Raw genomic sequence first — 12503 nt, forward strand, 5'->3', positions numbered from 1 at the left:
TATTGAAGAGAGCCGGTCCCAAAACAGACCCCTGCAGAACCCCACTTGTTATACCTTTCCAGCAGGATTGTGAACCATTAATAACTACTCTCTGAGTACGGTTATCCAGTCAGTTATGCACCCACCTTACAGTAACCCCATCTAAGTTGTATTTGCCTAGTTTATTGATAAGAATATCATGCGAGACCGTATCAAACGCCTCATTAAAGTCTAGGTATACCACATCCACCGCTTCTCCCTTATCCACAAGACTCGTTATCCTATCAAAGAAAGCTATCTGATTGGTTTGACATGATTTTTTCTTTACAAATCCATGCTGGCTATTCCCTATCACCTTGCCACCTTCCAAGTGTGTACAGATGATTTCCTGAATTACTTGCTCCATTATCTTCCCTGGCACAGAAGTTAAACTAACTGGTCTGTAGTTTCCTGGGTTGTTCTTATTTCCCTTTTTATAGATGGGCACTATATTTGCCCTTTTCCAGTTTTCTGGAATCTCTTCTATCTCCCATGATTTTCCAAAGATGATAGCTAGAGGCTCAGATACCTTCTCTATCAGCTCCTTGAATATTCTAGGATGCATTTCATCAGGCTCTGGTGACTTGCAGGCATCTAACTTTTCTAGGTGATTTTTAACTTTTTTTATTTTATCTTCTAAACCTACCCCCTTCCCACTAGCATTCACTATGTTAAGCATTCCATCAGACTTCTCGGTGAAGACCGAAACAAAGAAGTCATTGAGCATCTCTGCCATTTTCAGGTTTCCTGTTACTGTTTCTCCCTCTTCACTGATCAGTGGGTCTACCCTGTCCTTGGTCTTCCTCTTGCTTTTAATGTATTTATAAAAAGTCTTCTTGTTTCCCTTTGTTCTCGTAACTAGTTTGAGCTCATTTTGTCCCTTTGCCTCTCTAATCTTGCCCCTGCATTCCTGTGTTGTTTGCCTGTATTCATCCTTTGTTATTTGTCCTATTTTCCCTTTTTTATATGACTCCTTTTTTATCTTTAGATCATGCAAGATCTCGTGGTTAAGCCAAGGCGGTCTTTTGCCATATTTTCTATCTTTCCTACACAGCAGAATAGCTTGCTTTTGGGCTCTTAATAGTGTCCTTTCAAAAAAATGCCAGCTCTCCTCAGTTGTTTTTCCCCTCAGTCTTGATTTCCAACGGGACCTTACCTATCAGCTCTCTGAGCTTACCAAAATTCGCCTTCCTGAAATCCATTGTCTCTATTTTGCTGTTCTCCCTTCTACCCTTCCTTAGAATTGTGAACTCTAAGATTTCATGATCACTTTCACCCAGGCTGCCTTCCACTTTCAAATTCTCAACCAGTTTCTCCCTATTTGTTAGGATCAAATATAGAACAGCTTCCCCCCGGTAGCTTTTTCAACCCCCTGAAATAAAAAGTTGTCTCCAATGCAGTCCATGAACTTATTGGATAGTCTGTGCTCCGCTGTGTTATTTTCCCAACATATATCTGGATAGTTGAAGTCCCCCATCACCACCAAATCTTTGGCTTTGGATGATATTGTTAGTTGTTTTAAAAAAGTCTCATCCACTTCTTCCACCTGGGTAGGTGGCCTGTAGTAGACTCCTAGCATGACATCACCTTTGTTTTTAACTCCTTTTAGCCTAACTCAGAGACTCTCAACACTTCCGTCTCCTATGTCTATCTCCACCTCACTCCAAGTGTGTTCATTTTTAATATATAAGGCAATACCTCCTCCTTTTTTCCCTGTCTATCCTTCCTGAGTAAGCTGTACCCTTCCATACAAACATTCCAATCATGTGTATTATCCCACCAAGTTTCTGTGATGCCAACAATGTCATAATTGTACTTATTTATTAGCACTTCCAGTTCTTCCTGCTTATTACCCATACTGCTCGCATTTGTATACAGGCATCTAAGATACTGATTTGACTTTGCCTCCCTGTTTTGCCCTGACCTTTCTTTCTCTCTCCTATCCAGTGGCAGTGGTGTAGGTATGAGACACAAACTTTTAAATGAGCACTTTGCCTCAATATTCAGTAAAAATAATAATGTAGAACACGAGGAATAGGCAGGATAGCTAATTGGGGTTGTTATATCCAAGGTGGAAATAAACTTCAAAGATAATAATGCACACAAGTGAGGGGATCTAGATAATCTCCATAGCAGCATACTGAAAACTGTCATATAAAATTATAGCAATAAAACTTTACATTGGGATGGAAACACTCAACTGAAGAATAGTAAACATAGTCCCTATATTTAATTAGGGAGATGGGAAGGGAAGGAGTGATCCAGGCAACTACAGACCCATCTGTCTGACCTCCAATAATATGCAAGGCTTCAGAACAAACATTGAAGGAAAAAGCTGGTTAAAGATATAGAAGTAAATGGAAAATGGAATAAAATTCAATATTAGTTTTCCAAATGCGGATTCTGCCAAACTAATCAGATACCTATCTTTGAGAAGATAACTGATTATTGTAGGGGAGGGTTCAGGGAAATGGAGTAGTATCTAATCTCACTAAACTTCAGTGAAGCATTTGATATGGCATCACTGGAAAATTATTAGTAGTTAATTTTGGAGAAGATGGGCATTATTACAAAAACTGTGAAATGGGTAAGGACATGGCTGAAGTGGAAAAAAGGGTTTGTACTGAAAGATGAACTTTTAGGGAAAGGAATTAGTTGGTGGAGTTCCTTGAGAAACAATCTTGGGACTGACCTTATTTAATATTTCATTTATTATTTTGGCTCAAAAAGTAAGAGTGTGTTAATGAAATCTGCTTATGACACAAAGTTTAAAGGCATCATCAATACAGAAGAAGATTGGAATATTATCCAGGAAATATTGGAATAACAAACTAACACATTGGGGTTTCGTCTTGATTACACACACTATGCACCATTAAAACAAAAAATTTAAATTACATTTTATTCTATACTTTTTCCCCAGTCCCTGTGTTCCCAAGAGAATTATCTTATTGAGAGAAGGTAAGAAATTCACAATTTAAATTGGTTCCTATATATACTTTCTTAATAAAAACTAAGCTATCTTGTTAAAAATGTCAACAGAATCCAAGAGGAGGAAACTAATAGTACACAGCAAAGGCGGCAGATATTTAGGTATTGAATGCATTATTTTGAATTTTAAAGTATTTGTGTATTTCATCTTAATTTTTCTTCCTTATTTTGCAAATTATTCTTGTATTAAAAATTTAGTTTATGAATTACAGAGTAAATAAGGACGCTTCAGGGAGATCCACCAACAGCCATCAAAGCAGTACTGAGAATGAGCTGAAATATTCTGAACCCCGTCCCTGGAGCAGCACAGATTCTGATAGTTCCAGCCGTAATTTGAAGCCAGCTGTAACAAAAGCCAGCAGCTTCAGTGGGATTTCAGTTCTGACAAGAGGAGATAGCTCTGGAAGCAGCAAAAGCACAGGCAAGCTGTCTAAGACAGGTATAATATATTTGTACAAGTAAATAGTTTTATGTAGCAGCAAACATCAGTGTGCCTGATAGTTAATGCACACTATACATAGGCACAGGGCCCTGATAGTTAATGCACACTATACATAGGCACAGGGTCCAATCTTCTAACTCCTCTCTGCACAAAACAACTATTGTCTGCAATGTGTGTTGTATGCTAAGATTGGCTGTAGGATTAGGCCCCATTGTGTGTGTAACTTTGTATAGAAATAGAATTCATATTGGAAATGAATTGAAGATCTTGAAACGCTAGTTGTGAAACCAATAGCAAGTTAGAGAGCCTTTGCTGGCTAGTGAGTTGATTCTGTATCCCATGAAAATAGGTAGAAACACTTGTCAGAATAAAACAATGTACTGTTTTATAAGGGTGGGGAAAGAGTTAGAGTTAAGAACTGCTTCAGTTCATCTCTTCAGTCAAAGTTGCATGCATACTTGTAGAAAACTGTGTGTTGATGTCCCTTTCAGTAATAAAGCCTATGGAGGATTATTCATATTTGTTCCAGTGTTTCTAACTGGTAGTTTTACAAATCAAGTTTACACTTAATTCAGAATAAACCCCAATAATGTAAATTGTCATCATAGTGAACTGTTTTCTGCAAAATCCAGGGAAGATTGAATTATGTACTCATTCTATGATAATCTGTGAATTACATTAGCTGGTAATTTATTCTTTATGTAGAAACAGTACTTTGTTTCAGAAGATCTTAGTTGAAGTCCTACTGGGGTAGAAGGTGAAACCAATTTGGCAGCCTTATAGGACATACTAAAATATAGGTGACCTGTCTAAGTGATCTGCGTCGGGGCGTTTCAGGGCTTGAATGAAAAAAGCAAGTCTAGTTGTTAAGATTACAGGTAGTGTTTATAGGGAAGTAAAAGGATGTGAGTGTTTGTCTGTATTTATGCCTGGCTTCAGTCAGTGTGATGAACCCTGTCTTGAGCAAATATCCATTAAACATTTAACTGCCCCTTAAACACCCACTTCCCCACACCAAAATATAAAAGGGAAATAAAGTACATAAAGCATATTGCAGTAAAACAGATGATACTAACATTAAAAGCAGAATTTCAGTATGAAATGAAGATCTGATAAAATGTTGTTAGTTGAGAAATGTATCTTTATTACTTTGTATATATTTCAACATCTGTAGCATAAATTTAAGTTATTTAGTTGAGCAATGGAATAGCACTATTTGGTGACTTTTAACAAAGTCAAAGTACATTATATCATCGTCTATATCAGATATGTTATAGAAAGATTTTCACACATTTAAATTAGAACAAAATATCTTCCTAAAAATCAACCATTTTATTCTGATTTCTGAAAGTGGGATCCTAACTTAAAAAGGTGGTTGATGGTGATTGTTTCATTGCAGTCAAAGTTTGTGGTCATCTAAAGTAAAAAGTTATATATATATAATAATAAAAAAAATTGGGCTTTGATGTATATAAATCAAAATGGTTAAAGATGAGTCTAATGTTTCTACGTAATCTAGAATCTGATGCAGACGTAAGAAAACTGTGAAATCAAGTCAAGGATATATGAGAAAATGGAGATTGATCATAGTACTGGGATACAATGGTTGTGGATTGGGCTGTTTACTTAATTTCTTTGTACCTTAGTTACCCCATTTGTAAAATTATGCTAATAATATTTATCTTTAACTGTTTTGAGATGTATGAGTAAAAATGCAATACAAATATAAAATGTTTATAATTATTAATTATCTGCAAAGGCAGCTGATATCTTAAAATAATTTAATTGATTTTTAAAAGAAACATAATTTTCATGATAGCATTATTTTGAGTTTTATTTTCTCTTCTAGATTATTTATTGGCTGCTGATTAAGATTACTTCTGCTTAAACATGGCCATTATTTTTCTGCACCTGCATGTTATGCAACTATTATAGCAAAGATCTCATAGAAAATATTATGTATACGAAGGGGACTTTAGGAAAAGACAAGTGCACTTCAAAAATATCTAGGGACCTCTCAGTGGCTAGGTTATTGGAAAATTGCTTTTAGTTTCATGCTTTGGCTACCAAGAACTCGGGGCCTGATTCTCCAGTCTCTTGCACATTATGTAGTCATTGGCATCTATGCAAAGTTAGTATACTATGCCCCCATTTTGATTTGATATTCACTTTGTTCTGGTGTAAAAGACTAAACAAAGAGGCAGTGTAGAATCAGTCCCTGAGTTTACAGAAAGACACTTGTAATGGATGTACTTTACTCAGATGGTATTGAAAAATTCGTAGTTCGATCTTGTAGTTACATGCTGTTGTTTAAGGGTATGCTTTAAAAATTATGTATTTAAATGTGTAATGTTTCTGTCTCTAGGTAAAAACAATTTTTCATTACTCCTTTCCTAGGTTCAGAGTCTTCTAGTAGTGTAGGGTCATCCACGGGTTCTCTTTCTCACACCCAGCAACCTCTTCCAGTCACAGCTCTAAGCCAGCCTTCTCATGGCACACCTGCTGTCTATCCAACTATCAGCTCTAGTAAATCTCTTTCCTTTGATGGTGGCATAAGTGGGCAAGTGACACCTACTAGCACTAGCTTCTTTTTGCTTCCCTTGGAAGCGGCAGGCATACCACCTGGCAGTATTCTGATCAACCCTCAAACAGGTTGGTATCCAGTTGTGGATGTTTTTATTAAAGTTTAGAATTTTGGAATAACATGTAAATTGTTTAACTTGTGAATGTATTGTAGTGTTGTCTTTTTCCTCCCTCCCCCCACCACCCAAATGTTTTCAGTATCTTATGTTTTTATTATTTTCTCAGTGTACGTAATATTAACGCTGTTCTGATATATAAGGATAATGGTTAACACACAATAGTAGGGGTGGGAGGAAATCTGCTGTTTGTTACCAGATTAGATTAACCTACAGGTTACAATAAGGCTGTCTGTGCTTGAGGAACTACCAAAAACGATCAGCAGTACTTATTATAAATGTATAATATATTATTTGTAACAAATCAAATATTTGGGGTTACTTTTTATATAATCAAGTTAGTGTAAACAAAGGTTCTTTGATCATTTTAAATGATAAAATATGAGATATTTGGGATTTCTTATCAAGCTACATCTCTATCTTAATAATTATAATATATAGTAAGTTACATATTTTAAATTTGTTTTTATTTCATTAGTGTCCTTTTTGTTTCACTCAAGGTCATATTTTGAGGCAGGGGGGATGGAAGTTAAATTGTTTCACTCCTGAAACTCTAGTTTTGTACTCAACTAAATAAATCTGTTGTCTTTCAGTCCTGACTATTTTTTCTTGTGCTAATATGGTAAGCCATATGACAGCAAACATTTTACATTCATGGTTCAGCTTGTACTTGTACCATTTACTTAAATGTTTGTCCATCTGAGCCTTACATAAGGAATGGCTAAAGCCAGCTATACTATAAACTGTGAAACCAGTACCAGAAATAGGAAGCATTTCCCAGCACCTTGTTGGTTATTGCATACTAGTGATGGTGTATTTGGTATTTTAGGGCTAGGTACTGCAGCAGCACTCTAGACTTTCCTGGTCTAATAATAAAAAAACAATTCCATAGTGGATGTCCCATGTACCAATTGACCATTTATCTATATTATGCCACATCACTGTTAATGGCAAGATGAAGTGTTCTCACACACACACACACACACATTCAGAACTGTAGGTTCTGACTATACTGGAATTAAAAAAGTCTTAGCCAGAGCCGTAAGTAAACAGGCTTCCTGCTGGCTAGATGATGATGCTTTCCCTGTCCAGGTACTGATTAACAGCTACACTGTTATTCAAATAAAGGTGCAATAATCCCTACATTCCTGCTATCTAATGTCTCAAATTTACCAGTCAGTTTAGCTCTCCTGTATTCACTGGGTTTAATGATTAGAAGTTTGCAGAGTCATTGCTAAATTGGTCAGTCATTGTACCTTCAAAAAAATATTAACTTGAAAATCATATTTGGATCATTTTATGATCTTTACTGATATAAATAATCCCTAAAATTTTAATTTAAAGAGAAAACCCCTTTCTCTTTTCCTCCGTTCTTTCACTTTGTGTTTCACAGGTTTTGTGTCTAGTCATTTTTGCTCCTATATACTTAGTTAGTTTTCCTGTGTTTTGTTAATTCACTTTATAAAACTGTCTTGATTTCAAATAGCATGTCCCATTAATTACATATTTAGACTGTTTCTCAATCATTAATTTTGCTTTCATTATAGCGGGATTGTTTGATATGTTTACAAGAAAAGACTGTTCAGTACCAATGATTGAATAACATTAATATTCTTCCAAAACAGTGTGAATATCAGCAACATTTCTGTTCAGAAGAGTTCCCAGATTATAACCAATATTCATGGGCAGTTAGGAAGAAGTAATGACTCTCCTAGCTTTTATCATGAGTTAGAGCTCAAAGACCACAGGTTAAATTGTTACTCTCTCTGACAGTGATTTCTGCAGATTTTAGAGAATTATTGTTTCCTCTCTCTCTTCTCTCTCTTCCAGACAGTCTGAGAAGGCTCTTCGCCCATCTCTCCCTCTCCTTCTCACAGTGGGGATAAGAGTGATCTTAATGAGTCTAGAATATGGGCAGGATGGGGGGCAGGAAAGTGAGGAGGAATGAGAAAACTTTGACTCCTGAAGTCTGTAAAGAATATCTCCATGGATCCTCAGCCACTGAGGTTGAAGGAGAAGTATTAAGCCAAATCTAATATACAGTAGACTTCCGATAATCCGGCACCTTTGGGACCCACAGGGTGCTGTATTATTGGAAATGCTGGAGTATCAGGAGGTACTCCGGCGAGGGGGCTGTGACGGGTCTGCCGGCCGGCGGAGAAAGGGGGGTCGGCGGGGAGCGGTGCGGCGAGGGGCGAACCCTCTGCTGTTTTTCAGAAAGGCTGGGGAAGCCCTGCGCAGCCGCCCTCAGGTAAGGGGCAGCGCTGCCAGACCAACCCAGCAGTACCCCAGCTGCTCTGCCCCTCCGCTTCCCCAAGTCCGCCGCTGCCGCTTGCAGCCCCAGCTGGCCTTTAGCAGGCGGCTGCGCGGGGCTTCCCCCGCCTCTCTGCAAAACGGCGGAGGATTCGCCCCTCGCTGCGCCGTACCCTGCTCCCTGGCCAGACCCATCACAGGGTATGTATAATCTCCTTCTCCTCTTCTCCCCTTCCCTTTCCAAGCCCATGAGAGCGCATGGGGCTCATAGGAGCTCCAACTGTCTGGCTGGTTGGAGCACTTCTGGGTTCCAGTTGGCGCCTGACTATCTGGAGTGCCAGACCACTGGATGCCGGACAATTGGAGTTTTACTGTAGATGGAACATGTAAATGAATGGGCCCCGTGTTAAGCTACATCCATAGTTGAGGCTGAGGTGTCAGTTCCCAACTTCGATTAAGCCATCATGCTAAAAATAGTAGTGTGACTGCAGTAGCACAGACCGTACAAACCCAGTGAACCCTGTGGGTACATAACTGAGACAGCTAAACTGTGGTGCTGTTCACTTGTGTCCACGCACAGCATGAGTGTGCCTACTCAAGCTGAGAAATACACTCAGCACCAAGTCTGGACATAGACTGAACATTGGATCCTTCCCACATCCTTCTGTAGGCTATTTGTGTGGTATTATTTAATTTCCTTCATCTAGCTTCCCTCTTGGGCCCCTTATTGAAATACCATGTGGGAACTAAATTTCTTTCCCTGTAGTAATGTGACCTAATCCATAGGTAAATAAATATTTCATTAGCATACAAACACAAATGTGTAAGCACCACTGCCTACACTAAATAAGAAATTCTCAGCAATTCCATAATTACCAGACTAGTTAGGCTCAGGCTAACGTAAGGAAATGAGATGGGAAATTGTCTGTTCCTTCTCTTTAAATGGAAATTTTCTGGCTAAATTTAAGTGATAATAATACAACCCTAGATTATGATGAAAAGCTTTAAAATCTATCTTTACTTTTTGCCCTTTTTGTTGTTGTTGTTTCCTTTTTGCATCTTTGCTAAGTTCAAACATTGAAATCAGTCATTTTCACTATTACCCAGTCAGTTTTTAATAATTTTCACTTTTTGATTCTTTAATATTAGCAGACTGCTGCAATGTTTGCGTTACAAATATTGCATGGGATTTTAGTAGTAATCTTTCAGCTGAACTGATCTTTCAAATAAATTCACTTTAGGACAATGGCTCTTTTAAAGGTTCTTAATGACAGTCAAGGTGAGAGTAATTATAAGTACTGTTTTTATGGAGAAAGATTTTTTTTTTTTACATTACTGAACATTTTGGCTGAAAAGAGACATTTTAAATTGCTAAGGATATGAGGAGAGAGAAACCATTTTGTGAATTTTTCTTCTGCATCTTATATTTTTTCAGTCTACATAATTGAAAAAGATCTTTCAAGAGTTAGACATATTTGTCATCCCATTTAGTCCATAAGTTTGCATTTTGTAAATGACTAGCTATTTTTGGACACAATGGCTATATACCGCAGAAACATATGGCCTTTTAATTAAAATTAGTCTTGCAAATGAGGCCTTTGGTAATTGCCATTCTAATTGTAATGGCAAGCTTTTAGGAATGTAACAAAAATTGGTATAACAGAACATATTGCCTTCAGATCTCATGTTATCGTATCGGACTTTATTTTGGAGATTGTTGAATTTAACTATATTTGTCAGTCTGTCCTTAGCCTAAATAACATGTGTCCTTTTTTTTTTTCTCCACACCCTAGGTCAGCCGTTCATTAACCCAGATGGCACTCCTGTTGTGTATAACCCTCCTATGCTTCAGCAACCTGCTAGGACCCAAGTGCCTGGACTGCCACAGCAACCACCTCCCCCACCAGCACCTCAGCAGCAACCAGCAGCTAATCACATCCTATCACAGGTGCACATGTCAAATACATAATGCTCAACTGAGCATTCTTGCCAATCAATAATAAGACATTCGTAAACATGAGTAGTTGTGGAATTTTTTGAAAGAAACATAAGTTAGCCACATACATTAACTGAATATTCTTTTTAATCACCAGACCTGCCAGTCTTCCAGACGATGTGACTGGGCAGTCCCGTTTTCCTAAAACACATAAAAAGCAGAAAGATGAACTGTCAAGGTTCTGATATCAAGGATGTAGCAAGCATCGCCACCTTATTAGCACCGCTGTTACTGCTTAGCAGAACGAAAGTAACTGAACCAGGGCTCAAATGGTAAACATTTAACAAGGGCCGAAGTGTCTATCCCTTCTGCCCTCTCCTGGTACTGTATATTAGACTAATTACTTCATTTTAACACGGAGAACTACATACCCTTTCTCTTCAAGTTCCTGTCCCAAATCTCTTAATTTGTCATGAAATCACCACATGACACTTTTTCAGAGGATTAATTTGTACATCACACAGTGATGTGTAATGACATGAAGAATTGGATCTGTTTAACCTCCTACTCTTGTATTAGAGGAAGCTAACAGATAACTTTAAGGCTGATGAGCCCCCCCACACCCAGCTCCCAAACAGTCCTACTTTAACAGTAGTGATTGCAAGCATCTAAGTACAGTCATTTGCCTCATCAGTCTTAGGTAGTGATACACATCTGGCTCAGACTTGTTGAAAAGTTATTCATCGGCTTTTTACCATCACCATGATCTTTGTCTACTTGTATTAAATCCTCTGTCTTATGTGCTCAGTTTGCAACCTATACTATAGCTTAAGCGCTGCAGCCTATTAGAGTTAATTCTTTTTTTTTTTTTTTTTTTTTTTTTTTTTTTGGTGAAACTGATCATGCTCATCCATACTGCCTATTACCAGTATGTGGGATAAAGAGCAAGGCAGAATGTATGTTTTTCTTTCCTCCTCCCAAGAGCTGTGGTTGCCTTCTCCATAATAATTTCAGACTTGGTGGACTGCAGGCTTGCTTCTCTGACACAGTAATCTTGCATTATAGACATATCTGTGTCTAAGACACTGAGTTGCCAAAATCTTTTTCTATATTTACATACTACATTAGTCACATAGTGTAAATGTTGTTAGTAATGCCCCTAATATTCATGTAAGGAGTGGTAAATGCAGTTGTATTTAAAAATGCACCTTTTGCTCTATAATAACATGGCACATTTTGATTTGATTTTAGTACTTGCTTAATTCTGGATTTAAAAACTGAAATATGTACGTGTTATCTTTATTATAAACGTGGTTTACATATAGCTATTGAAAATAGCAATATGATCCATGTTTAAATTATCTTTTGCTGCTTTGTCATATAGCTTATTATGTATTAATTATAACAAATAAGCACTTCTTGATATGTTAAAAACACATTAGTTCTTACTTTATGAAGTTTTTTAATTTTCTATTACATTATATTGTCTTGTGCTATTGCAAAAAACCTCAATTTACTCAATTTTTTCCCATTTTTCTTCTCTGGTATTAACTATGTTTATAAAACTGTTACCTCTTCAGCCTATCCGGTCTCTGCAGTCTTCTTCACAGCCTGTTCAGTACTCTGCAGTCTCTTATCCACCCCCGCTCCTGCCAGTCGCATCTACCCAGCAATATTCTGTGGTACTATATCTTCTATTCACCTCTTCTCTGCATGGGTGAATCTTTAGTGGATGTTGAACTTTGATTAGTTTGTGTGAGGGTGTGTATAACACAAACACTGACTGGCTGCAATGTCAACTGCAGTAAAATAGTGCCCAAATGGAAAACCAGTTCCTAAGATCCTTGTATACTGTATGATATTTAAGGGCAGTATATATAATGGAGATAATTTTTCCCCTGCTACTGTTGCTCCCATAGCCAGACAACATTTATTTTATCATGCCCTTTTATTTTTCTCTCTTCCTTCCCTTCCTTCTCAGCTGTTATTTACTTTATTTGCTTTTCTTCCCTTAGCCCCACCCCAATCTCTTTCTCCTTTTGTTGTTTTTGTAGAGCACCTAGTTTTAGCCCTTTTGCCAGAGCAGTAGGAAGAGCTTCGCTGTTCCTCATTTTTCCCTCAGCATTCTTGCCCAGTGAAAAGGAGAGCTCAAGGTGTTCTGTCA

The 12503-nt window shown here is 37.6% G+C and overlaps 1 protein-coding gene across 11 annotated transcripts in view; it reads left to right on the forward strand.

The window, feature by feature from the left end:
- Nucleotides 1-12503, forward strand: part of R3HDM1 (R3H domain containing 1) — a 128450-nt gene that overhangs the window by 52822 nt on the left and 63125 nt on the right. For 6 of the 11 annotated variants that reach the window (XM_006117053.5, XM_075933297.2, XM_075933292.2 and 3 more), the window contains 6 exons: nucleotides 2942-2979; nucleotides 3061-3111; nucleotides 3222-3448; nucleotides 5849-6103; nucleotides 10197-10351; nucleotides 11920-12021. In XM_006117053.5, the coding sequence (XP_006117115.3) occupies nucleotides 2942-2979; nucleotides 3061-3111; nucleotides 3222-3448; nucleotides 5849-6103; nucleotides 10197-10351; nucleotides 11920-12021 (828 nt within the window). The remainder of the gene's footprint in view (nucleotides 1-2941; nucleotides 2980-3060; nucleotides 3112-3221; nucleotides 3449-5848; nucleotides 6104-10196; nucleotides 10352-11919; nucleotides 12022-12503) is intronic. The other 5 variants (XM_075933299.2, XM_089779712.1, XM_006117059.5 and 2 more) reach the window with 4 other exon arrangements.

The sequence above is a fragment of the Pelodiscus sinensis genome, chromosome 7, assembly GCF_052426305.1.
Source record: "Pelodiscus sinensis isolate ZL-2025 chromosome 7, ASM5242630v1, whole genome shotgun sequence".
Lineage (NCBI taxonomy): Eukaryota > Metazoa > Chordata > Testudines > Trionychidae > Pelodiscus > Pelodiscus sinensis.